General features: G+C 42.2%; 1 protein-coding gene across 1 annotated transcript in view; it reads right to left on the reverse strand.

Moving 5' to 3' along the window:
* LOC132567335 (cytosolic carboxypeptidase 6-like) overlaps positions 1–20,728 on the reverse strand; it is a 570,982-nt gene extending 550,254 nt beyond the window's left edge. Inside the window, exons 1-2 of the mRNA XM_060233016.1 lie at positions 20,719–20,728; positions 19,736–19,825 (exon numbers count right to left, since the gene is read on the reverse strand). Coding sequence (XP_060088999.1) covers positions 19,736–19,825; positions 20,719–20,728 — 100 coding nt within the window. The remainder of the gene's footprint in view (positions 1–19,735; positions 19,826–20,718) is intronic.
* Between the last annotated feature and the right edge of the window lie 6,787 nt (positions 20,729–27,515).

Here is a 27,515-nt window from a genome sequence, read left to right on the forward strand (position 1 = left end):
TTTGTGCTTTTGAGGAGGTGGAAAACAAATTCTTTTTCTGTGGCAGCAGCAATCACCTCATTGTCAAAGAATGGCTGTACCCTGGGGATGCCCTTTAAAAGAGAGTCCATTAAATTTTGAAAGTTCCCCAGTGCTACGCTGACCCTGAACTGGAGGCAATTGACCTGAAAGCACCTCTGTGTGTCAGGATGGTGTGGGCTTCTGCCATGGTGCCATCATTGGGGAGCTGCTGGTACGCTTGAGCCAGGTCCAGCTTGCTGAAAATTTTGGCACCTGCTAGTGAGGCCAAGACATGGCTAACCAGGTAAGTGTGGTCCTGCAGCGCCTTGTTAATTGTGCATTTGTAGTCTGTGCAGATGCCATTAGGCTTCACTGGGGTGATGATAGGGGTCCCCCATCATGTATTGGCAACCAGTTCCAGGGCCATTTGTGCAACGAGGTGATCTAATTCTTCCTCAATCTTGGTTTTCAGGGCAAAGGGTACCCACCAGGCCTTCAGCTGTATAGGCTGCATGTTGGAATTGAGCTGCAATGCTATGGTGGGTCCTGTATAAGTCCCCAGAGTCCCATCAAAAAGAGATGAAAACTCCCACAAATGCTCTGAAAATCCATACTTGTGGGTATGTGGTGGATTCCCATCACCTGGATCCCCAAGGGGGCAAACCAAGCCCGGCCTAGCAAACTGCTGAGATTCTCCTCAGTCACCAACAAGGGAAGGGTTCCCGCTAAGTGCCCATATTTTACTCTGAACAACCCAGCCCCTAGAATGCCTATCGCCTGTTTCTGGAAGTCCTTGATGATGACTGGGGAGGGTTGCAGTTGGGGTCCCCTCCCAGGCACATTTTCCTAAGGGTCTGGCCCGAGATGATTGTATGGAATGCCCTCAATGAATACCGTCGTTTTAAGTTTATCTGGGGAAGGCATGGTAATTTTGCATACTTGTCCAACTGATGTGGTGATGGATATCATCATGGATATGTGGTGATGGATATCAACATGGATATCCTCCATGAGGGTGACCTCACGGGGTCAGCCATTCTTGCACCGAGTTGCACTCTCTTGGGTTCGGCGAGTCTATTTGGTGCGGCAGATGCATGCCAGGTGTCCCTTCTTTCTGCACTGCTAGCAGACGGAGTCCTGAAATTTTCAGGAGCAGCATTCATGTGGCTCCCCGCAGCTGGCACACTCACGGACAGGTGTAGTCTCAGTCACACATGGCAGCTGGAGCTTCGAACCCGCATGGTGGAGCTTGAGAGCATTGTCTCCCCCTGGGTTCCACAATGAGGATGCGGCTCAATGTGTGGAGGCCGTCGGTCCTTCCAAGACTTCTCGTATGCTGTCACCTCCTTAATTGCCTTAGCAAGGGTGGTGTCATCTTTACCAAGCAGCTTCCATTGAAGCTTCTCATCCCAAAACCCAAAGACGAACCAGTCCCTCAGAGCTTTATCCAGCCAGGGAAAATCACTGCAGAGCGACAGCTGGCTTAGGTGCTATAGTCTCCCACAGACTCGTTGGGCCGCTGGCAGCACTCGGATAAACCGAAGCGGCAGGCCAGGACCATTGGCTGTGGTGCAAAGTGTGTCATGAGGGCTGAGATGATGTCCTTGAAGGCTGCTGCCTTGAGTGTGGTGGGCACCATTAGACCCTGCGCCAACTCCAAGGTGTTCATGCCACAAGAACTGAGCAGCAGCGCCTTCTTCTTGGGCCCCTTGACCTCATAGTATTCTGTGTAGTTCTCCAGATGCTCCAGCCAGGTTTCCCATTGCTCTGGGCTGGCAACATCGAACTCTGGAATCGTTCCTGGTGCGGCGGCCATGTCGTCAGTGCTGGAAGTGCAGTGTGTGGAGCTGGATGTGGATGCAATGATGCATGGTACGATGCCAGTTGCTGGGCTCATTCACCAGGATCCCATCCTTGCAACTATAATATAGTGGGTTCCACGCAATGAAGAGGCAAGGTGGTAGTGAACATAGCTCTTTTATATGCACAGCATACTATAGGGCTGCACTGAAAGACTAAAGACTGGGCCAACAGGGCCAACAGGGCCAACTATATATACACACAAGGTTCTCACACTAGCATGCTATTGGACTATTCAAACCAGCAGGGGGCCTGTGATTGGAGCAGGGCCGCAGAGATTTGAATCCTGCTGCCAATTGTTCCCAAGTCCCCAAGCTCAGTCCTAAAGGCTCCAATGAGCCAGGCAAGAACTCCATATATTGAACACAATTCAAATCACATATCTTGAATAGCTTTGTAATAGTTTTAAATGTATTGTATGTATATTCTTTATTTTGTTGTACAGCATTTCAAACTTATTGTACAGCAGAGATTTATAAAGAGTAAAAAAAAAAAGGGGGGGGGGGACTGGACTCCAGTACTTTATGAAATTGAATAATCACAGACCCTAGAGGGAGAACAACATTTCGGTACTATTGCCATGCAAGGTAAGGGATTTATGTTCTTTAATGTCATGTAGTTAGCAGTGAAAGATAATGGAACCAAGTTAACAAATGTTCCATGGTTGGAATTTGGGCAGACTATTAGTTGAGTACACAGAATTATCCACTACTGAATATTTGAAATGCTGCTCTAAGCAACATCTCCAGTTTGTGGAATCATTGGATTACTACAAAAAAAGACAGCTTCTGCTTTGTGGGTGTCTCAGATCAGGGAGCTGCACAGAGAGCATCAAACCAAATTTACTTTCACACCCAATCCACAGATACCATCATTTTGAGATTATAGTAGACCGCAGGTAGAAAAATAGTTAACTGCATTCTTTTTCCCCATAGGGGACTTGCTAATCCCCTGGAGAAATGGAAATATTTCTCAAAAATGAAATCTAAATCTGCAGTGATCCTATCTCTTCAATCAAGGCCCCCATCACCTCTTGCCATCTTTTGTTTGGCCTATTTGCTGGGGTTGCTTAGAGATAGGCATTTTTAAAGTAGCAAAGGTGGGGGAAATGAAAGAACAATACTTGATTGGGCTGATCAGATTGCCAGTTTTTTTTCTTTAGAAAAGGACAATTTTCCTGGAGTTTTGGTTTAACCAGTCATTGACAAAAAGAGTTAAATCTAATGGGATCTCTATTTTAATTACTTTTATTCAATTACCAAATGTAATTTGTTTAATGAGGAGAGCCAGTTTGAGAACTGCAGCAACCCTCTTCAAAATTCAGTCCTAGAGTACTGTTTTGACAACATGTACTTTTAGAGCAGGCTCGCAAACAAAGGCTGAGATCCTATGTGCACCTACCTGAGAATAAGCCAAAATGAATCAAATAGGACTTAACTCGGGATATGTAGCTTAAAAAAATGGTATTTTTTTGATCTCAGAGAGCCAAAAAATATTGGTATTCCTGGTTTTCCAGGGTCTAGATATTGGTTTGGTATTCAGATCTGGGGTTTCCCCCCAGGATTTTTTTTCTTCAATATTTCCTTTTTTTTTTTCTGCTTTTCCATGTTTATTACACCCAAGTGAAAAAACAAATACAACAAATAAAAACACAAATACATACAATACATAAAAATACACATTCCATACATCATCCAGATAGATCCAAACTCCCTCCACCCCGCAAGCATACTCCCAAACATCCCGGGAGCGGACAGAGATTTATTTTTTATGTTTCTATTATTCCAATATTAGTCCTTTACTTTTTACCCAACAATATATTGGTTCCCAACTCTCTTTACATTTTTGTAAATTACCTTCACGTAGTCTTGTAGTCATTAAATCTAACTCCGCGGCTTCAATAAGTTTAACCATAAATTCTTCCCTAGAAGGAATTTGGGGCGTCTTCCAATATTTGGCAAATAATATTCTCGCAACAGTAACAATATACATTAATACCTTAATCGTTTTAGGTGGGAGATTCTCTCTACAAATATTCAGAAGAAATAATTCTGGTGAATGGTGTAGCTTAATTTTTAAAATTTTTTGGGTCCAGATATTAATTGACGCCCAATACTTTTTAGCATACTCACATCTCCACCAGATATGAAATAATGATCCTTTAGTCTTTTTACATTTCCAACATTTGTTGGAGTAGCTGGGATAAATTTTAGCTAGGCGGTCTGGTGTTAAATACCAACGGTAAATCATTTTGTATAGATTTTCCTTAAACAAAGCCGACGTAGTTAATTTTACATTTCGTTTCCATATTTTCTCCCAATCATCCGAACTAATATTAAATCCAAAATCTCTTAACCATTTTATCCAAGATTCTTTAACTACTTCTCCCTGCATTTTCTCTCGTAGTAACCACTCATAGATTTTGGAAATTAATTTCTGGTCTGTCTGGATAATTTGGTCAAGATCGTTTAATTTCTTAGGAAACCCTCTTTCTTTATCTTTTTGATAGCTTGATTGTACTTGACACTTCAACCACCAGTCTAGTTGGGCCATTTCTTCCATTCGCAAGTTGTTCTGTTTGTCTAATAAGTTTTGGTAATCACTTAAATTATTCCAGTCATAGAGATTGGGGTGGGTATGAGCCTCTACTGGTGATAACCATAATGGAGTATAGGAATAAAACTTTCTAATTTCCATCCAAGCCCTATAGAGGGATTTTCTTATTTCATGCCTCCAAAACAGACTATTTTGTGGAGGGTTTTGGTACCAAAGATATCCATGCCATCCTCTCCCCAAACCTGCCCCCTCAATGGTCAATATTCTTTTATTTCTCAATGTGAGCCAATCTATTAGCCAAACTATACGGCTGGCCTTATGATACAAGTTCCATTCTGGTAAGGCAAATCCATCTCTCAGTTTACTGTCTTGCAGTACTTTCAATCTAATTCTAGGCTTTTTGTTCTGCCAGATAAACGATGAAGTTATTTTGTTAATCTGTTGAAAAAAATTTTTCGGGAGCATAATAAAGATCATCTGAAAAAGGAACAATATTCTTGGCAACACATTCATTTTTATAGTTGCGATCCTACCCAGAAGTGAAATATGCAAATCTTCCCATCTGCTTAAGTCCTCTTGAATTTCTTTTATTAATTTCTCATAGTTGTCCCGATACAAGTCTTTAAGTTCATTGGTCATTTGAATTCCTAAATATCTTACTTTTTTCCCATATGCAAATTCTGACTGAGCTTCAAATTGGTTGATTTGTTCTTTATTCATATTTTTTGTGAAAAATTTCGTTTTCTGTACATTAATCTTGAGTCCCGATACTTGTCCATATTGTTTTAGTGTTTCTTTCAATTGTTCAATAGATGAGTTTGGGTCTTCCAGAATACACAACAGATCATCTGCAAAAGCTTGAATCTTTAACTCCTCTCCCCTAATTTTAGTACCTTTTATTCTATCTTCGTCCCTTATTCTTTGCATTAAAAGCTCTAATGTTAGTATAAATAGTAGTGGCGATAGGGGACAACCTTGTCTTGTACCCTGCGCTATTGCAATCAAGTCTGTTTTGGTATTGTTAAAGCTGATCCTTGCATTTTGTTCTGTGTATATAGTTTCCACCAATCTACGAAAATTTCCTCCACAACCTACTGCCTCCAACGATTTCAATATAAAATTCCAGTTAACATTGTCGAAGGCTTTTTCTGCGTCCACAAATATTAATGCCACCTGCTTCTCAGGATGTTCCTTATAATATTCGACAACGTTCATTAGAAATCTTACATTTTGTTTCATTTGTCTGCCTGGAACGAAGCCTGTTTGGTCTTCATGGACAACAGCACTTATGACTTTTTTAAACCTATTTGCCAACACAGTAGCAAAAACTTTATAGTCACTGTTTAGCAAAGAAATGGGTCTATAATTTCTTGCTTCCGCTGGGTCCGTGCCTTCTTTGTATATCAGCGTGATAAGTGCCTCCTTCCAAGATGCTGGGATTTCATGATTATTTTGTACATCTTCAATTACGTTTTTGTACGGGATAAGCAATTCTTCTTCAAAAGCTTTATAAAATTCAGTTGGGAGGCCGTCCGGTCCTGGTGCTTTATTCGACTTTTGTTGGTTGATCGCTTCCCCAATCTCATGCATGGTTATTGGTGCTTCTAATTTTTCTTTTTGTTCTTGTGTTAGCTGTTTTAATTTAGTCTTTGCTATATATTCTTCTTGTAGCTGGTTAGGGATTTCTTGTCCTTTATATAATTTTTGGTAAAACTTTTGAATTATTATTTTCATCTGGTTGATTTGTGTTGTCTCTTCCCCTTCTTCATCTCTAAGCAATTTTATGATTTTTTTACTTCTTTCCTTTTTTAGCTTGTATGCTAGCCATCGGCTGGCTTTATTTGCACTTTCAAAGTGGGTTTGTTTCATCCATTTCATCTTCTTTTCTACTTCTTCCATTAATATTAAATTAATTTGGTGTTGGATAGCTGAAATCTTTAATCTTATCTCTTCGATATTCTTTATCTTTAACTGCTTCTCTTGTTCACTCAATTTTTGAACCAGTTCTTTATAGGACTTCAATCGTTCTTTTTTCCTTCCCGCTGTATATCTTATTGCGATCCCACGAAAGAAGGCCTTGAATGCATCCCAAATAATATGCATGCTGGTATCTTTGGTTAAATTGTGTCGGAAGAATTCTTTTATTTCTTTTTTGGCAGCTTCCAAAAATTTTGTTTCTTTCAAGATTTGCAAATTAAGAGTCCATCGTTTCTTCAAAGTTCCTAGTAAATTGATCTGAATTGGATTGTGGTCAGCGTAGGTACTAGGCAGAATATCTGCTTGTCGGACTGATAACATTAGATCGGCCGACAGCCAGCACATATCGATCCTCGACCAGCACTTGTGAGCAGATGAATAGTAAGTGTAATCTTTGGTTGATGGATTCTTAGTTCTCCACGCATCTAATAAATTAAGTTCATCAGCTAGTTTTAAAAAATCTTTTGGCAAACTACTTCGCAGTTTCCTTTTTTTTTGTTCTTCAAACTTTTTATCTTTTTCTGTGTCGAAGACTGCGTTATAATCGCCTATAATGCAACAGTTCTTCGGTTCAAATTCCATCAATTTTTTATGCAGGGTTTTGTAAAATTTTGCGAGGTTCTCGTTAGGAGCATAGATATTCGCTAGTATCAATTTATTTACACAATGATCTATCTCTACTATCACTATTCTTCCCTTATTGTCCGTATATAAACAGCTGGATTGAATGGACTTGGATACAAATATAGCTACCCCTTTCTTTTTTCTTTCTGGGTCAGATGAATGGTAGAGCGTACCTAGTTTCTCGTTTTGCAGATATTTTATATCTTTTTCTTGAATATGTGTCTCCTGTAGACAAATTATTGAAGAGGTTGTCTTTTTCAGTTGTTGGAATGTCCTTCTTCTTTTTCCTGGGTCATTTAAACCGTTGACGTTAACTGATATTATTTGCACTTCAGTCCTGGTATTCATTTTAACAGATCTATACTATCAGATGCTACTTTCTGAGCTTTTTTAATTTGGGTTCTTGTCTTTACTCCTCCTTTCCACAGCTTCTGCACAGCTCCCTCTTCTGATTTACTCTGACAGTCTTCTTCTTCTTGTTCTTCTTGTTCGTCTCCCGTTTCGGATTCGTGGCTACTTAAATCTACATATTGATCCCAAAATTCCTCTAATTTTTCCAGCGATGTTATGTTATGTCTTTTAGCTTGATATATGAAAAAAAATCCCTTCCGGAATTAACCATCTGAATTGCACTGAATGTCTCATCAACCAGGTTGTTAGTTTACGATATTTAACTCTACGTTGGCGGACTTCCCAGGGCACATCTTTCAACACCTTTATATTAGCATCCTTCCACTTCAATTCCTGTTCTTTAACTTTTTTCAAAAAATTTTCACATGTCGTGAGATGGGCAAATTTAATTTGAACCTCTCTTGCCAAGTTATGTTTCCTCGTATAGTTGGAGGAGATTCTTTTGGCCCACTCAATATCTCTCCTTCCCTCCTCCAGCCATTCTTCATCTTCAAAAGTCAATAGTTCCAAAATTTTCTCTATTATATTTTCGTCCTTTTCCTCTGGTATATTTTGGAAACGTAATATGTACGCTGCTTTTTCCATCTCTAACTTTATTACTCTTTCCTCCAATTTGGCCACAGTTGCTTTATTTTCTCGGGTTATATTGGCCACCTCTTTCTCATTTTCCACTATCTTATCCACTTTAGCAGCTAAGCTGTGAACCTGTTGAGTATTCACTAATAGTTGTTTTTGGAATTCCTCAACTTGTTTGTTGGTTTTTATTATCTGACCCATTAGGTCTACTTTCATCGTCTCTAACGCTTCTTGGTTTTGCCTAAAACCAGCCGTCACTATATTTTGTAGTTTCTCGATGGCATCTTGATTTGTTACTTCTGGTGTTGGTTTCCCCCCTCCCCCAGGGGTAGGTGAGGGGGTACCTTGCCCAAATTTTTTAGGACCCATTTCTGTTTCCTGGAAACTTTCTCTATTTCTGAGTCAATTATTAACAATGTTCTCTCACTTCCTGTATTTACCTACCCCGTCTTCTTACTCAGGGAGTATACTTAGTTAATTAATTAACTAATTAATTAATCCAGTTAATTTATCAAATCCTTATATAATCAGCAACTGTTCAGTTCATTACATTAATTTCTATTCCTTAAATAATACAATTACCTTAATCTCCTAATACATTAATTAATTACAATTACCCTAATATCTTAATATACCCTTACACAATTAACTATTTTCCTATTACACCAATTGTTACATCAATTATATAGTACTTTTCTTTCCACTATTCAGCAATTATATATAGAACAGTTATGTATTCAACAATTATATATACAAGACTAATCAGTTCTCTGCCATTCAGTTTAGTTTTCCTTTCTATAACATGTCATTTATTAAGTTCATGCTTTCTAGTGTCTTTCTCTTTCTCCTTCTCCTTCTCTTGTTCCTCTTCTTCCACAATAAGATACCTTCTTTCGTACTTTCTTTCTTTCTGCAGTTTAATTGTTATTGTCTTTGTTGTCCTTAACCACACAGATTTAGTCCAAACACCTTCCAAACATTTAAGAACCCATCTTCAGTGGGGAGACAGCCGCAATGCAACCGCTGCTAAAAACCCTCTCCCCACCCTTTGCCAAATTATATCTCCCAAGTACTGTACTTGAATTTCTCTCTTTTTGCGCCATTTTAGACCATTAAATAGTTTTCAGAAATCTTGTATGTGTTCGCTCTCCTAAGAGGCGCCTTTCTCTTCCCGTCTCGTACTTTCACTTTTGAACCTCACCAACACCGCCATTAATCTACTCTCCACGTGTCGAAGTCAGCCAATTTGTCCAGTCAGTTTCCCCTTTCCCTTCTATTCTTCCTTTCCTTATATCTTCTTCCTTTTCCTTCCTCAACTGTTACATTATAATATACAACTTAAGCCTTTCTGTCCGTTTCTCCGGCTCCAGTTACTCACTCAGTCCGACAGTCAGTCCCCTCACCTCCACAGTACAGCCTCTGCCATTGCGACCGCTGTCCGCCATCAGCTTTCCTGTCCGTTCAGTTCCGTTCCACCTTCCCCGTCCCCACCTTACTGTGAATGTCTAAATTTCTATCTTCTTATCTTCTATCTTCTTCCAGCTCCAAGACACAGTCAAGCCTGTCCTTAACTCCCACCTCAGTCCAAAACAATCTCGTACCTGCTATATTTCTTGCCGACAACCTCGTTCTCCGCTCGTCCGCTTCTTTTCACTCTCCGTTTTCTGTTCTCCAATCTGCGCCTCCCGACCAAACATTGGCCCGACCACCAAGTCTCCGTCATCGATAAAAACAAGTGAGGACAAAATTCCAGCTTCCCAGTTCTTTTAGTTGTTTCTTGTGATGGATAGAAAATGTTGTCTCCGTCCGTTCCCTTGTCCGGTGGCCCGGTTGATCACTGAAGTGTTTCTGGGCATTGGCTGCAGGGACAAGCTGGGGTTGAAAGAGGAGCCTCCGCTCCCCCCCCAATCCCAAGAAGCTCCCCAAACTGCGATGCATCTTCTGACGCTTCTTTAGGAGGTACTTCCCTTCGGAAAGTCCCCCCGAATGCCCAGAAAAACAAAGCAATTCCCGGAGCTCGGGAAAATGCTCAGCCGCACCACGCCATTCACCGGAAGTTCCCCCTTTTCTTCAATATTTCCTATGGGGAATATTTCTGGAAGTCTGGAGAGGCTGTTTGAAAAGCTGCTGGTACTAAAATTGCAGCAGAGCTACTGGTGCCTGTCCTTTAAATAACCACCACATTTCAAGTGAATTTGACCAAAGAGGTCAAGTTCTATGGGCCCCTGAATGGAATGCCCCCACCCATCCCACAGGGAGAAAACATGCAAAACCTGAGAATCCATGCCAGTGTAAAATCCAAGAATTGCCCATGCCAAACTGAATAGGGACACTGTTGCAAGCCTGGAAAATGTAAAATCAGAGAATCCAGCCAATTTCCAATCCAAGAATCTACTGCAATGTCAAACCTGAGAATCTGCTACAAAAAAGCAAACCTGGCACAAAGCAACTTGAGCAAAGGACACAACTTAGCAAAGTCAACAAAAACAATTTGAAAGGAGAGAATTATCTGCTGTGGCATATTTGAAATGCTGCTCTAAGACAAATCAACCTGGCAAGATGATACCAAACCTGAAAAGACATAGATACTCCCTGGCAATGAAAGAAATTTAGTAACAGTCCAGTGAACTTTCAAACACTGACTCCTGATACTCCTGGTTAATCCTGAATATTTTCTGGATTTTTTTTTTTTGATATCCATTTACTGGTATGCCAAGAAATCCAGGATACTGAGAGACCTGAATTTATCTGGAAAATATGGGTAAGATGCTTTCTGGATATATATTAATCTCAGATATATCAGAACACACCTCCCTAGACTTATCTTCCAAGCATATTTGCATATGATAGGACTACATTTATTTATTTGCATTATATTTATATCCCACCCATTCTATAAGACTCAAGGTGGCTAACAGCATAAAATAGACAGTAAACAAAAACAATAAAACAATCAGATAAATAGCAATGGTGCTACTTCAGGTGGATCATGTAATATTTTCTTTCTCATGTGCACAGATCCTAGGCATTTAGTACTGAAGCGCGAAAGATCCAGATGTGGTGGCAGCCCTCTCCCATTAGATGTTTGACATGAATATCAAACAAAGATGAGATTCATTTTCCCTTCTCTCCATTCTGTCTTATCATGATTATGAAAATTTGCTTCTTCATAGGCATCTTCCTGTTTATTTATTTCCTCAGTATTTTCCCCCCCATTCAGACTATTTCTGTGTTTCAGTAATGGACTAGATCAATTCCATAAATACTACTCAGTTCATCACACAAAAGTCTTATTAGACTGATTCCACATTAACCTTTGTCCTGGTCTTGTTCTTGGCTCTCGAGTTTGTGCAGGGCAGGAAGCATGCAGGAAACCTGCAGACCTACCCCAGATATGCCAGTGCAGAATCTGGGAAAAAGAGCCACTGTGAGGAGTCCTGAACAGAAAGGAGGCAAGTGCTAAATGTGAAATTATTTTTATTCGAAGAATCTAAGTCCCAACAAGTTTCTTTCACCAAGTTTCTTACATATCCTCATGCCACCCTTTAGACATTCACACAAAAACGATTTGAGAGTATTTTATGTATTTAAATGTAATAGAGCAAAAAAAGAATGCAGCACACATATGTATTAGCTTTAAAAAGTAAAGCTTACCCGTTATTTACGAGGAAAGGAACTGGGAGCTTAAAAACAAAAACATCCTGTCTAACATTCTAATCTTGTCTGTTTAACGTTTACCTCATGCCTGAGCCCAGGAGATAGTTAGAACAAAGGTAGTAAAACTTCTCCACTCCTGGGACTTCCTCAGATATATTCATTTGCCAATAGCCAATTCCAATACCAACTCATTATGCATACTGTCACCTGGTGGGTGATGATGACGACGATGACGATGACTACTACTACTACTACTTATTGGATATAATTAATCACTCCATCCCAGCTAGCACCGGGCTCTGGACAATGTACATCATGCAAACCTTTCTTTCAGTCCCTAAGCAAACTAATCAGGAAATTGGTATGCATAAGTAAACATTAATTTTTTCATGACATCAGGAAAGGAACTTGCTCGCATATCCCAATGGAGTGACATCAGGAATTGTCCTACTGCAAGGAAAATGACTCCCCATGTTCCCTGGAGGACAACTGGCTCTGACAGGGAGCCACTTTGAGAGGGAAAGCAAAGGGGTAGGCTAGTTGCTCCCACCCAAGTACCTTTTTGTAAGTCAGATTGCTTCCATTTCCTGCTCCTATTTTACAAATGAATTGGTAAACTGAGGAGCTAACTTGGCCAAAGGATAACTTTATCAGGTCTCACGTGCAGTCTTCATAAAACAGTTCATAGTGTATATTCAGTACTCAGTATCAATGGCATGTAATCACTGCCTCTTCCACACACCTCCCATTTCTAGACGTTGGGAAGAAGTCGTTTGCTACAGAGTGTGTGGTGTTCTTAGCTATAGCAGCGGCTATAAATGAGTTGGAAGCACTGCCAAATAGGAAATGTAGTATGATAAGACAGCAAAACTGAATGGAGGAGATTTGGCCTGGGCCTATGCTAACATTGAGTGATGCAGTACTTGTTTTGCCCATTTTGGATCTACAATAAACCTTGTTTGGAGAGGTTGCTATGGCATACTTGGACAAGCATCCAGTTTATTAATAATAGTGTCATAGTTTGCAAGATGTTGTGGGGAGCCACCTCAAAAACGTATTTTTCAGGGCTTCGAATTTGCTGGGTCTGTGGATGCTTACTCACTTTCCTACAGTAATCATGGGCCTGCATTGAGGGTTTCTGCAGAGGATCTGCAGTTGCACTGTTCCTCATGTATCCAGGCTTATTGTTTTGGCTTTTGCTGCAGCCTAACTGTGCTTTAGAATTCAGAACTCGCATGCCACCCAGAAAGGAGGAGTTAAGTCAGTAAATGAGATGATGAGAGAAATGGATAAAGGACATTCAATGCTGGCTGTGAAAATTGGCTGCAACCCAAACTAGTAGATTCCTCCAAATGTCCTATAATTGCAATATTGAAAGGAGAAACTGAAATAAGCAATGATTGTTATTAAATACTGGGTTCAATGTATGAGGAGGCTTTTGCGTAGTGATTAAAGCTCTTTATTAGTAATTCAGCATCTCAACTAAGTGACTACAAACTATTCCTAAGCACCAGAACTTGAGGCAATATATACAGTTGGGGCAGGAGAAACCCAGCCCCCAAGAAGCAGAAATTCATCTGTGATTGTGCCCTTTTTGGATCCTTCATTAGAATATGCATACTCATTGGCAGATCCTAGGATCTTCTCAGTCTATTGTGATGCTCCTCAAACTCAGTCCTATAGCTCCTATGAGCCAGGCAGGAGCTTACACAAACATGTCCAGGCATGCCTTCATATACACAATTGTCAAGGTGTCTTTCATGCAGGAAATAATCATTTCAAGGTACAGCACCTGCTATTCTGATGTTGTTAAAATAGCAATTAAGACCTCTGGGAATCTATTTATCATCTAGAAGAATTTTACATAGCCTAAGTATTCCAGTATGGCAGCTTCCAGTTACTGAACAGTATTGGGTTTCTGCTGTCATTTCAGACAGACCCATTTCAGTAACTGGCTGCTACCGAAATATTTTTACCTGTTCTCACAGTTCCGCAGCTTTCCCAGCATTGAGGCATGCCAAACCATTACTGACAAAGAGCAGCTTCCTCCAGTTTTCAACCCCTCCTTCCAAGTTGAAATCGCTACAGCAGGCTGTGTGAAATGCCCCATAGTGCTTCCAGGAGTGTTGGCTGTTTTTGCTCCCTTTTTTGCTGGCTGGCACATGATCTCCACAATTTTTATTTTGGGAACATCGGGCTAGGAGCACTATATCACTATAACAAAGCATTAAAACAGTAAAACAGCAGCAGCACTAGGATGCCTGGGCTTCACTGAGATACCTGAGATTGCTGCTGTTGACACGTGGTAACAAGTACCTCATTAGGTACACAGTTCAAGCAGGAGATAGGGCACCACGCATTACCATCGCTTTAACTATACGGACTTTTGTTGGCAGGGTTATGTCTCTACTTTTTTAAATACTGCCTAGGTTTGCCATAGGTGTCCTCCCAAGGAGCAAACATCTTTTAATTTCATGGCTACAATCACCATTTGCAGTGATCTTGGATCCCAGGAATGTGAAGTCTGTGATCTGGTACTCCCATCTCTTTAAGGACTTGCCATAGTTGGTTGTGATCCACACAGTCAAATGCTGCTGAACAGGAGCAAGCAGCCAGGCCTAGTTAATTCATAGCAGCCATGTGGCATCAAGTCACCCAGAGGGTGCTGTCAGACTTAGGGTAGCCAACCTCCAGGTGGAGCCTAAAGATTTCCTGGGATCACAACTGAACTGCAGACAACAGATTTCTCTCCCCATCCTGGAGAAAAATAACTGCTTTGGAGGGTGGACTGTATGCCATTCTATTCACTTGAGGCCTCTCCCTTTACTGAAAGAAGCAGCTTTGGTTGCCTAGCAACAGCCTCTGGTTAGGAGTGAGACTGAGGGGAGGAGGGAGAGAGGGAGTGACAGGCCTCTGAGGAAACACTACCAGCAGGGCGAGGCCTTGCTGTCTACTCACATTACCATGATGGCTCCCTGGCTATTTCTGCAGCCTTTGGAGGCTGTGTGTGCTGGGAGGCCGTCTGTGTGGACCATTGATGGGGTGGCAGAGGTCTGTTGCTGGTGATGCTTTTTGTGAGGCTGGTTGACAGAGAGGACACAGAGAAGAGTTGGTGATGTGTCTGTCTCTGAGACAAGACTGTTTTGGTGGGTTGTTCAACATTTCCAGGCTTGCAGTAAGGGGGTCAGGGGAGGCAGCCCATGGGAGGCCAGAGATACTGACTGAGTCATGATGGGCCAACGGTTTATGAAATGCATGGAATGCATCACTAAGTCAATGGGAGAGCTCCATTTGACCACCATATGTGTGTGTGTGTGTGAGTGTGATAGGTTTTCCTTCCAACAGCTGAGTTGACAGCTAGATATTGATGAAGGATGGAAGCTCCCAATGTGTGCCAACACTGCAACCTAGCACTGAGCAGCTTCTGGCATTCACTGATGCCACAGCAGTGCCTGGAATGGCTTCTGATGTACTCTGCTGTTGCATACTAACCTGGAACATCTCCTAGCATCAGGGCGAGCACTTGGGAGTCAGCCAGGTAGGCTACTGCCTGGAGTTCCATCTGGCCACAGGGGTGGGCTCCTCCAGGTCGGATGGATGAAGTGTGGGCAGGGACAGCAGTGGCTGCCAAGCCCTAGTCCCTGGTGCTGCAGCTCCCAGACTGGCAGCTCCCAGACTTCTTGTTGTGATGGTGCCCCTACCTCACAAACTGTTTTCATGTTTTCATTCCCAGAGTCATGTTTTCATTCCTAGAGAAGATCCCTGCGTTTGAAGATCTACAGGGATGTTTATGTCTCCCCAAAGGAGAAGGAAGGGAAGGGGGGGGGGGGGTCACAGGGAACCACGGCTAGAAGAAGCCAGGGACAGTTGCCAAGCAAGATCTGGTGGCTCACCTTCTTTCCCAGTGAGGGGGGGGAAGAGTAATTCGCCACTGCTGAGGGGACAGCAGTGGCACATTTGGCAAGGGCTGAGCCAGAAAAAAAGGTATGAAGCTGAGGCCAGTGGGATCACTGGCTTGAGGTCCTGCAGGAGTGCTCTCAGGATCAACGCCTCTTCAAGAAAAAGGGCACACTGCCCATCTGATTATTAGTGGCATTTCTGCCTAGTCTTTGGAAGCGGGGGGGGGGGGACTTTTTGAGTCATGGCAGCTTGGGGTATTTAGCAAGTGATTTATGGATGTGATAAGTGGAGGTGCAGGGAGCTGTATCTTTTAGGCAAACATGACACAGAAAGTGTTTGCATCAGGACACAGTGATGGGGCAAATTTTCTAATGCTGCATGACAAATCACACTTACTGAACTTCCTGTTCTGCACAGCCATTAAAGGTAAAGAAAGGTAGAGACCTAGAGCTGGTCTCAGGGTAGACATTTGTAATCCGAGGGAAAATATCCAATGAAAAAGGAGAGCCAGTTTAGTGTAGTGAGAGCCAGTTTGATGTAGTGGTTAAGTGTGCAGACTCTTATCTGGGAGAACCAGGACCGTTTTCGCACACAGTTTACCTTGCAGTCCCAAACCTGTTCCCTCCGCAGCATCTGGTCAGATTTCCCACCATCTGCACCGAAGTTACAGGAAGTGCCACAGCTTTTGCGTAGCAAACGTAAACCGCTAAAACCCAGTTTACGTTTGCTATGCAAAAGCCACGGCACTTTCTGTAACTCCGGCGCAGATGGTGGGAAATCTGACAGACGCTGCGAAGGGAGCAGGATTGTGACTGCAAGGCAAGTTGTGTGCGAAAACGGTACAGGTTTGATTCCCCACCCCTCCACTTGCAGCTGCTGGAATGGCCTTGGGTAAACCATAGCTCTTGTAGAGTTATCCACCCTGTCTGTTAAACTGTGAAACAGATTTGGAGTTCAGTGGCACCTTTTAGACCAATAAAAATTTATTCAAGGTATGCATATCTAAAGAAGTGTGCATGCACATGAAAGCTCATGCCTTAGATAAGCTTTTGTTCTATTGCTTCAGATCAACTGCTTCAGACCAACATAGCTGCCCACCTGTATCTATGTTAAAAAGGGAATTGGTCATGTTTGTGTGTAAAGTGCTATCAAGTTGCAGTAAATTTATTGTAACGGGCTTTTCAAGGCCAGAGACAAAAAGAGGAGGTTTGTCATTGCCTGCCTCTGCATAGCAACCCTGTGCTTCCTTGATGGTCTCCCATCCAAATACCCTGGCTTAGTTTTCAAAATTTGATGCAAGCAGACTAGCCTTGGCTATCTGGGTCAGGATAGCTCCTAACAAAGAATCATAGAATCATAGAGTTGGAAGGGGCCATACAGACCATCTAGTCCAACCCCCTGTTCCATGCAGGACCACCCTAAAGCATTTTTGACAAATAATAATCCAGCCAACAAAACATCCATCAAAACATCCATTCATGACTCCTAACATCCATTAAAACATAAGCTGATAAAAGATAAAGCCAATGCAAAAAACAAATACCAACTTCCAAATGCAAAAAAAGGCATCAGAATTAATAAAACAGCAGGTCAAAATGCAGAATTTAGCTGAAACTAGCAGTAAACAAACAAGAATAAAATGATGGAAATGATCAACAGAATTCCGAAGAGGAATAACAAGATTTTCACCTCAAAGCAGAGGGGATTCTTAACTCAAGGAGCCCCAATGGAAAAGCCCATGTCTCTGGTGCCATCTACATTACACCTGAAGGTTGGTTGTGCAAACAGCAGAACTGTAGATCTTAAGTAGTGGGAGGGTTCATACCAGGACAGATGGCTTGTCACATAACTTGGACCCTGACCTTTTAGGACTTGAAAAATAAGAACTTGTAAAAAGTTTCAAATTTGGTGCTCTTCATTTTTCCTATATTGCTTCTGTTTTTTTAAAACCGGGGAGGGGGGCAAGTAGATAGCCTCACCTAGGGCACCAAAAATCCTGGCACTGGCCCTGTCCAGCATCTGCCACTGCAGAAGCAAAGTGCATTGTCTTTTTAAAAAAAAACCTGGGGGGGGGGCGGATTTGGGAGAAATGAAACATTTCAGGTTTTTCTGCAAACCTGGGGAATACCCCAAGTTTGCTGAAAAATCTGTTTAGCTTTTGTATGGCCTCAATCCACAGATTTAGCTATCCACAGATGGGGGCTACATGTGGTATATAGCATAATGCTATGGTATTTGGTTCCATCCTGTTTAAAGATAGTGGTATCTCTATGACACTGGCATATGTAGCAAATGGGAAACTCCTTAAAATTATTAGAATAACTAGAAAAAGGGAGCATGGGCTCTTGCTCTGGATGCAGCTATGTAGAGGGCAGTTTACTGGGACACTGCCTGCCTTAAGGCAAATTGGAACAATGTATTTTTTTAAAAATTATGCATGTAACATAAGCTATCTTTAATGCACATATTAATCTAAGTTTTGGGGCCCTTCCTCCCAAAGAAACAAGCCTGAGTCCTGGGTTCTAGATTACATTACTAAGAAGACAATCTATGGGGATCCAGGGGTCCACCTTGCAATGGATGGCCTCTTTTCTCCAAGGTTGGGGATAAAGGGTGGTGATAGGAGAAGAATCATCCTGAAGGCACCCACTTATTTGTGGTGTGCCACAGGGTGCAGTTCTGTCCCTGATGTTATTTAACATCTATATGCACCCCCTTGCCCAGATTGTCAGGAGGTATGGGCTGGGATGTCACCAATATGCAGATGACACCCGCTTTATCTATTGATGATAGCCAATCTGACTGTACCTAGGGAAATCTAGACCTGGCTCTTCAAGCCATGGCTTCTTGGTTCAGGCTGAGTCAGCTGAAGCTGAATCCGATGAAGACAAAGGTTCTCTATCTGAGACAGAGTGGCTCAGGAAAGGACATTCCTTTGCTGACTGTTGATGGGGTGCCACTAATACCAACCCCTAAGGTAAAGAGCTTGGGAGTGCTCCTGGAGTTCTCTCTGACAATGGAGGCCCAGGTAGCAGCCATTACCAAATACGCCTTTTTTCACCTTTGACGGGTACGGCAGCTAGCCCCTTTCCTGGAGCATGATGACTTAGCAATGGTGATCCACGCTATGGTCATCTCGAGAATAGATCACTGTAATGCTCTCTACATGGGGCTACCCTTGACCCTGACTCAGAAACTACAGCTAGTGCAGAACACTGCAGCATGGCTGTTAATAGGGCTCCCTTGATGGGAGCACATCCAACCCGTGCTGATAAAGCTGCACTGGCTACCTATTGTGTTCCGAGTCTGTTTTAAGGTGTTGGTATTGACCTTTAAAGCCCTATATGGTCGGGGGCCCACCTATCTACAGGATCTCCTTTCTCCACATGTTCCCCAGAGAGCACTGCGTTCAGGAACACAAAACCAACTGTCTATCCCCAGACCAAGGGAAGCCAGACTGTGTTCTACATGGGCTAGGGCCTTCTCAGTGGCAGCACCAGAAATGTGGAATGCCCTCCCAGAGGGCATAAGAGCCTTGCAGGATGTTTCCCAATTCTGCAGGTCCTGCAAAACTGAATTATTTCCATGGGCCTTCAACACCTAACCGGGAGAGGACTGCCACCCTGCACTGCTGAGAAATTATAATCATTATAGGATCACTGTCTGAAGAAAGAAAGATCCTACCTATACTGAAGTTAAACAACACCATAAAATGTTTTTAAATTGTATTTTATCATTTTAAAATTGTAATTGTAGATGTTTGAACTGATTGTTAGCCGCCATGAGTCCACTTGCGGAGAGGGCAGGATAAAAGTCTAAAGTAATAAATAAGTAATAAATAATAAATGAATTGCTTCAGATGAACAAAAAAGAGTTATATTATTTATTTGGCCTTTTTTTTACTTTCTATGGAGCTTAACACACTCAAATTCTGCTAGTGAAGCATCTTCTTAAAATTTAAAATGGAACAGTGAAACATTCTATTTTATCACATGCATGGAAAAGACCTCTATCTGTGAAAGTGGAAAGCCTGACAGTCTGAATAGACAATAATGACCCTGATGGACAAGTAGTCTGATTCCGTACAATGCAGTGATAGGTGACACAGGCCAATGAAAAATCAAAACACAGAGAAAAAAGAAGTCTAAATTGTCATGTTCCATTTCAAACTCACCTTGGCACACGAATGATGATGGCGTTTCTCCCGGGTGAACACGAGCTGTAATAAATACAACTTTCTGCTCTACTCCAGTGCGAAGATTTACTGTGGGGCAAACAGAAAGACAAAACATATCTCCTGAACTTGAGCGTTTATAAGACAAAATGGCAGTTGTATTTCCAATTCATGGTCTGAACATTAAACTTTGGATGTGCAAATCACAAGTATAGGCCCAGAGAAAGAAGTACAGCTTTACTGTAATATTTTTATTTTATAAATAATATACAACATAAAAAGAGAAAAAACAATAACAACAACAACATCAACACGATAACAATTGCACAAACACAAACACTAAAACAAAACAAAAACAAAGACAATAAATGAAAAGTACAAATAAACAAGTAAACAAACAATTTGGAGGAAGGGAACTTTGATCTGATTCTAATATTAATTTCATCTATCAATTTCATCAATCCTTCATCTTCATCACTCCTCTCCCTTGTAATGACTATTCCTACATATTCAACCAATCATATACGAGCTGAGAAGTACAGCTTTACTGAACATCAAGGGAAACCTCCAGATACTCAAAACACAAAATTTATGGAGGGGGGGGGGGCTTACATCTTAAAGTATCAGAGCAAGAGGACAGAATTGATTTCCCCTGCCCTCTGCAAAGATGGCATTATATTTCCAACACAGCCATGAAAGCCTGCAGATTCTATGAATGGTGTGCCAAGTGATTCTGAAATGAGAAAGCATGCAAATGAACTAAGAATTATTTTATTACTTTTATTATTATTTTATCTTTCTGTCCCACTCTTCTAAGCAGACTTAAGATGGGTTACAACATAACAATAAAATCAAGCACAATTACTACAAAACTTTAACCCTTGTTTTAACCCTTAAAACAAGATGACAATCTTGTCCCAGCACTGTACCAGAATAAAGAGAGAAGCCACTGCCTTTAAAGTTTCTCTGATGGTACAGTTTACAGCAAGTCATAGTAGGAGGAACCAGGTGGTGTTTGACGTCCACTGCCTCACCAAAAAGCCTGGTGGAACAGATTGGAAGGGGAACAGCTAAATTCGAGTCCATTAGCATCTTAGAAACCAAAAAGATTTTGAGAGTACAAGATTTCAAGTGTCAAAGCTCCCTTCAATACTTTTGAATGCTTATGCCACATAAAATCTTGATGGTCTCTAAGGTGCTACTGAACTCCATTCAAGTTGTTCTACTGCAGACCAACATGGCTTTACTCTGAAACTATCTTCATGGGCAGAGAAGAGAGAGAAAGTTAAATTAGGGGAAAATCCACTTTTCTTTCTTCTCTTTCCATGATTTTTTGATGGTTCATAACTATTATTGTTAAACTTTTATTAAAGTGGTTCATAATTTATAAATAGGAGAAGGTTATCCATTATTTAAAAGGAAGAAAAAACTGGTCCAAGGTATTCAGTAGTCTAGCCTCAAGGTATTCAGTAGTCTAGCCTCGTTGCATGGATCACAGTTGAAGACACTGCACCTAATTAACAGGCAGTTCTGGTGGCCCTCTATGAAAAAGGACGTTTCTGAGTTTGTGGCTTCTTTCCCTATGTTTATGGCTAGCACATTATGTATTTTATCTTATCTTTTCCTATGCCATGTTTGTTAAAAAGTCAAAATAGTTATCACGAGTTCCATGAAGAAAACCCACAGGAAAAAAGCTCACAAAAATCCCATGCTTCATAAATGCAGTGAATTCACATGTTAATCACCCTTGGGGTGAAGAAGTACTTCCTTTTATCCGTTTTAACCTGACTGCTCAGCAATTTCATTGAATGCCCACGAGTTCTAGTATTGTGAGAAAGGGAGAAAAGGACTTCTTTCTCTACTTTCTCTACTTTCTCCATCCCAACCTCTATCTTTAGAGTCATTATCCATGCTCTCACAAACAGAGGCATTTCGTATGATTAAAGTCAGAATTCTGGATATTGAATTACAAAATCTCCACAGCGTCGCTAATAAAACTTGTTCTCCCGTGAGTCTAGGGTTTTCGTTTGATGTTGGCCATATGGCTTCCTTGTTGGAGAAAGAATCTATCTTGACCCAGGTTGACAGCTCTGTAATGACAGCTGGTGATCTAGCCGGCATGCTAGGTCACAGTGACCTTATCAGCAGGCTGGTTTGAGCCGGCTGAGGACAGGTGAAGGAACCTGCTGAGTCAGCATGACAATGCACTGCCAGGATTGGCTGACTGGACTATAAATGAACTGTGTCTGCAATGCACAGGTCTCTTTCTGAGAATTGACTTGCTGGCGGAGCGTTTTTTTCCTGTGATCAATATATTGGACTGCACTAGAGAGCACGTATTGTATATACTGTAAATACACTACTTTGGCACTAGTTGCAGGTGTCTGGCTGATTTCTTTCCTGGAGCTCAGTGTCGGGCTCATCACACCGCTCACTCTGCTAGCATCCGCACCGACATTCCTATCTCTATTCTTTGCAAAGTCCTCAACAGCATAGGGCCTTTTCATTGGCAAGATTTGATGTTATGCCATCAGCAGTTTTATATGGTAGATATCACAACATACCCTACCCGGCCAGACTATGTCCATGTAAGTCTGGATCTATTGAAACCATTTCACATATTCTCCAGTATTGTCCCTTTTATCTAAGTATTCGTGGTCGATTTTTGGATCCTATTCTTTTAAATAAGATGGGTCTGGCTGATCCAGATAAGGTCCAGTTTCTTTTGAAGGATGTTACTCCTGACGTAACTGTAAACACTGCCTTATTTCTGTACTGGGCCAAAATGATTCGTCAAGACAAGGAACAGTTTTGTTGTCCCATTTAACTGTGATCTTATGTAAATGTACTTTAATCCTGATGTCCAGCATTTTAACCTATTTTCTGTTTTTCAACCCATTGTTCTTTTAACCTGTTTTTACATGCCATTAAAGGTTGATTGATTGATTGTAAACCTCTATCATGTCACCCTGCAGTTGATGTTTCTCCAAGCTAAAGAGCCCCAAGCGTTTTAACCTTTCTTCATAGGGAAAGTGTTCCAAATCTTTAATCATTCTAGTTGCCCTTTTCTGGACTTTTTCCAGTGCTATAATATCCTTTTTGAGGTGCGGTGACCAGAATTGTACACAATATTCCAAATGAGACCGCACCATCGATAGAGATATTGGATTTATATCCTGCCCTCCACTCTGAATCTCAGAGTATCAGAGCAGCTCACAATCTCCTTTACCTTCCTCCCTCACAACAGACATCCTGTGAGATAGGTGGGGCTGAGAGAGCTCTCACAGAAGCTGCCCTTTCAAGGACAACTGTACAAGAGCTATGGCTTACCCAAGGCCATTCCAGCAGCTGCAAGTGGAGGAGTGGGAAATCAAACCAGTTTCTCCCATATATGAGTCCATGCACTTAACCACTACACCAAATTGGCTTTTAAAGCATCATAGATATTTATATTTGTGGATAATTATTCATCTCCATTTATGAGAATGAATGGGTATTACCTATATTTTATGTGTCATTTTAGGATTTGGGGGGGGGGGGGGGGGTTGTTTTCCAGTGTTTTGCACTGAGTGTCATATTTATGACTATCTGCCCACAGGACAGAAGTCTTGGGTGTGTGCTCGATGCAAGGAGCTTCTGGTACTCAGGGAATGAGTTTGTAGCCTTGAGGCCGAGAAGGCTGATCTGGAGAAGTGGAGACAGTCAGGCACTCGGAGAAGACTCTCGGGGACATGTTGGATGAGCCCCACTCTGAATATGGCAGTCCTGTTGCTACCTGGGAGCATGAGGGTCGAGAGGGAACAGGGCACCGTGCTGAAAATAAGGGGAATGCACCCTCAGAAGGACCTCTTCTTCAGTTGGTGAGCGGGTATCCTTTTGCGCCAAGGAACCATCCCTGGGCAGGAAGGGAGGGGGGGGGGGTCTTGGTAGGTGGTGATTCGATCCTTAGGCAAGTAGACAGCTGGGTGGCAAAACTGCATATTGACCATATGGTGATTTGCCTGCCTGGTGTGAAGGTAGCAGACATTACGCGTGTTGTAGATAGGCTGATAGACGGTGCTGGGGAGGAGCCAGTGCATGCTGTCATGGTGCATGTTGGCGTGGTCGTGGTGCATGTTGGCACCAACAATGTGAGGAAATGCAGTCATGAGGTCCTGGAGGAAAAATTTAGGCTGCTAGGCAGGAGACTTAAGGCCAGGACCTCCAATGTAGCCTTCTCAGAAGTGCTACCTGTTCCACGTGCAGGGCTGGAGAGACAAGCACAAATTAGAAGTCTCAATGTGTGGATGAGAAGATGCTGTAGGGAGGAAGGGTTTAAGTTTCTTAGGCACTGTGATGCTTTCTGGAACAAGCGGGAGTTGTACAAAAGAGACAGTCTCCACTTGTCCCCAGATGGAACCAGGCTGCTGGCGCTTAAAAGCAAAAAGGTGGCAGAGCAGTTTTTAAATTAATCTTGGGGAAAAGCCGACAGAAGATGCAATGTCTCTGGTTCGGGAGGACTCATCTCAAAGAGATGAAGGGTTACCTGTTCCTTTTCTACCAGGTAATGGATCAGAGTTGTCCACTGAGATGGTGACAAACAGTATGGACTGTCTGCCAAAGTCTTGAGGCAGCAGGAGGAAGGTTGCGGGCCTAAATTGCCTGGGAAATTATAAATGTTTGTATACAAATGTTAGAAGTGTTTGAAGTAAAATTGGGGAGTTGGAATATTTAGTGTTGGGCGGAAACATAGACATTGTGGGAATTTCAGAAACTTGGTGGAATGAGGAGAATCAGTGGGAAACGGTGATTCCTGGATATAAGTTATATCAGAAGGATAGGGAGGGAAGGGTTGGAGGTGGGGTGGCTCTATATGTCAGAGAGGGTATACAGTCCAGTAAGACTGAGATCAACGAATTAGATTCCCTTCTAGAAATGCTTTGGGTCGAAATAGAGGGCCCAAAAGGAAATTAAATGATGGGAGTTTGTTATCGCCCACCAAATCAAAAGATAGAGGACGATTATAATATGATGGAAGGATTAAAGATAGTGGCTAAATGTAAAAACTGTGTCATAATAGGTGATTTTAACTACCCACAGATTGATTGGGTCAATATGTGTTCTGGTCGAGAGAAAGAGACTGAGTTTCTTGATGCTCTCAGTGACTGTGCTATGGAGCAGATGGTCACAAAACCTACCAGGGTGGGGCAATCCTGGATTTGGTCCTAAGTAATGCCGAAGATCTGGTGAGAGATGTAAAAGTGATTGCACCACTTGGGAGCAGTGACCATAACGTTATTTATTTCACCATTTGTTAAAATAAACAGTCAAAACCCTTGGGGAAGCTTGGAGACTATTTAAAACTGCAATCCTAGAAGCTCAGATAAAATATATACCACAAGTTAGGAAAGGCACAAACAGGTATAAGAAAAGGCCTGCGTGGTTAACAAACAAAGTAATGGAAGCTGTAAAAGGTAAGGAGGACTCCTTTAAGCAGTGGAAAGCTAGTCCGAGTGAGATTAATAAAAAGGAACACAGGCTGTGGCAAATCAAATGCAAGACTGTGATCAGGCAGGCAAAAAGGGACTATGAGGAGCATATGAGGAGCATATTGCAAAAAACATAAAGACCAACAATAAAAATTTCTTCAAATATATTAGAAGCAGGAAACCAGCCAGGGAGGCAGTGGGGCCCTTGGATAACTAAGGCGTAAAAGTATTACTGAAGGAGGATAGGGAAATGGCTGAGAAGCTGAATGCATTTTTTGCCTCCATCTTCACTGTGGAAGACGAGAAGTGTTGCACTTGGTTCAATGTGGCCAAGTGCAAAGTAATGCACATTGGGGCCAAGAATCCCAACTACAAATACAAATTGATGGGGTGTGAACTGGCAGAGACTGACCAAGAGAGAAATCTTGGGGTCGTTGTAGATAACTCACTGAAAATGTTAAGACAGTGTGCGATTGCAATAAAAAAGGCCAACGCCATGCTGGGAATTATTAGGAAGGGAAATGAAAACAAATCAGCCAGTATCATAATGCCCCTGTATAAATCGATGGTGCGGTCTCATTTGGAATACTGTGTGCAATTCTGGTCACTGCACCTCAAAAAGGATATTATAGCATTGGAAAAATTGCAGAAAAGGGTAACTAGAATGATTAAAGGTTTGGAACGCTTTCCCTGTGAAGAAAGGTAAAAATGCTTGGGGTTCTTTAGCTTGGAAAAACGTCGACTGCGGGGTGACATGATAGAGAACATAAGAACATAAGAGAAGCCATGTTGGATCAGGCCAACGGCCCATCAAGTCCAACACTCTGTGTCACACAGTGGCAAAAAATGTTATATACACACATACACTGTGGCTAATAGCCACTGATGGACCTGTGCTCCATACACTGTGGCTAATAGCCACTGATGGACCTGTGCTCCATACACTGTGGCTAATAGCCACTGATGGACCTGTGCTCCATATTTTTATCTAAACCCCTCTTGAAGGTGGCTATACTTGTGGCCGCCACCACCTCCTGTGGCAGTGAATTCCACATGTTAATCACCCTTTGGGTGAAGAAGTACTTCCTTTTATCCGTCTTAACCTGTCTGCTCAGCAATTTCATCGAATGCCCACGAGTTCTTGTATTGTGAGAAAGGGAGAAAAGTACTTCTTTCTCTACTTTCTCCATTCCATGCATTATCTTGTAAACCTCTATCATGTCACCCCGCAGTCGACGTTTCTCCAAGCTAAAGAGTCCCAAGCGTTTCAACCTTTCTTACAAGATAATGCATGGGATGGAGAAAGTAGAGAAAGAAGTCCTTTTCTCCCTTTCTCACAATACAAGAACTTGTGGGCATTCAATGAAATTGCTGAGCAGTCAGGTTAAAATGGATAAAAGGAAGTACTTCTTCACCCAAAGGGTGATTAACATGTGGAATTCACTGCCACAGGAGGTGGTGGCGGCTAAAAGCATAGCCAGCTTCAAGAAGGGGTTAGATAAAAATATGGAGCAGAGGTCCATGACTGGCTATTAGCCACAGTGTGTATATATATATGTGTTGTGTGTGTGTATATATTTTGGCCACTGTGTGACACAGAGTGTTGGACTGGATGGGCCATTGGCCTGATCCAACATGGCTTCTCTTATGTTCTTATGTCACCATCCCAACTTCAGCCTGCCTGGGGCTGGATTAAAGCTGCCTCAGAAAGGCACCACTTAAATTATGAGGGGACTTTGAGGTGCTTCCTGGCTGTCTGTATGGCTGGGAAGTGCCTGGGGAGCAGCTGGGAGGTACACAAATGCCGTTTGGTGAGAAAGCCAGTTTGGTGTAGTGGTTAAGTGCGTGGACTCTTATCTGGGAGAAGTGGGTTTGATTCCCCACTCCTCCACTTGCACTTGCTGAGATGGCCTTGGGTCAGCCATAGCTTTCATAGAAGCTGTCCTTGAAAGGGCAGCTGCTGTAAAAGCACTCTCAGCCCCACCTACCTCACAGGGTGTTTGTTGTGGGGGGCGGGAAAGGTAGAGGAGATTGTGACCACTCTGAGATTCAGAGTATAAGGTGGTATATCTTCTTCTTCTTCCTGGGAGCTCCTCCAGGGCACCATCAGCCCATCACTGTTTTGGGGGTGGGCTATATGCTGTCTGGAGACTCCTGGCCACTCTGTTTCCGGCCAGCTCTCTTTGGGGTAGCTTCATGCCACCCTGATCCAGGTGTCTGTTGTCAGCCATTCTGTCTTTAAAGAAAAGTCATCCCTACATCCATGCTGCCATTTTTCTTTTGGTTTCCCAAAACAGACCTTTTCAGCATAT

Source organism: Heteronotia binoei, chromosome 2 (assembly GCF_032191835.1).
Source record: "Heteronotia binoei isolate CCM8104 ecotype False Entrance Well chromosome 2, APGP_CSIRO_Hbin_v1, whole genome shotgun sequence".
NCBI classification, from domain to species: Eukaryota; Metazoa; Chordata; class Lepidosauria; order Squamata; family Gekkonidae; genus Heteronotia; species Heteronotia binoei.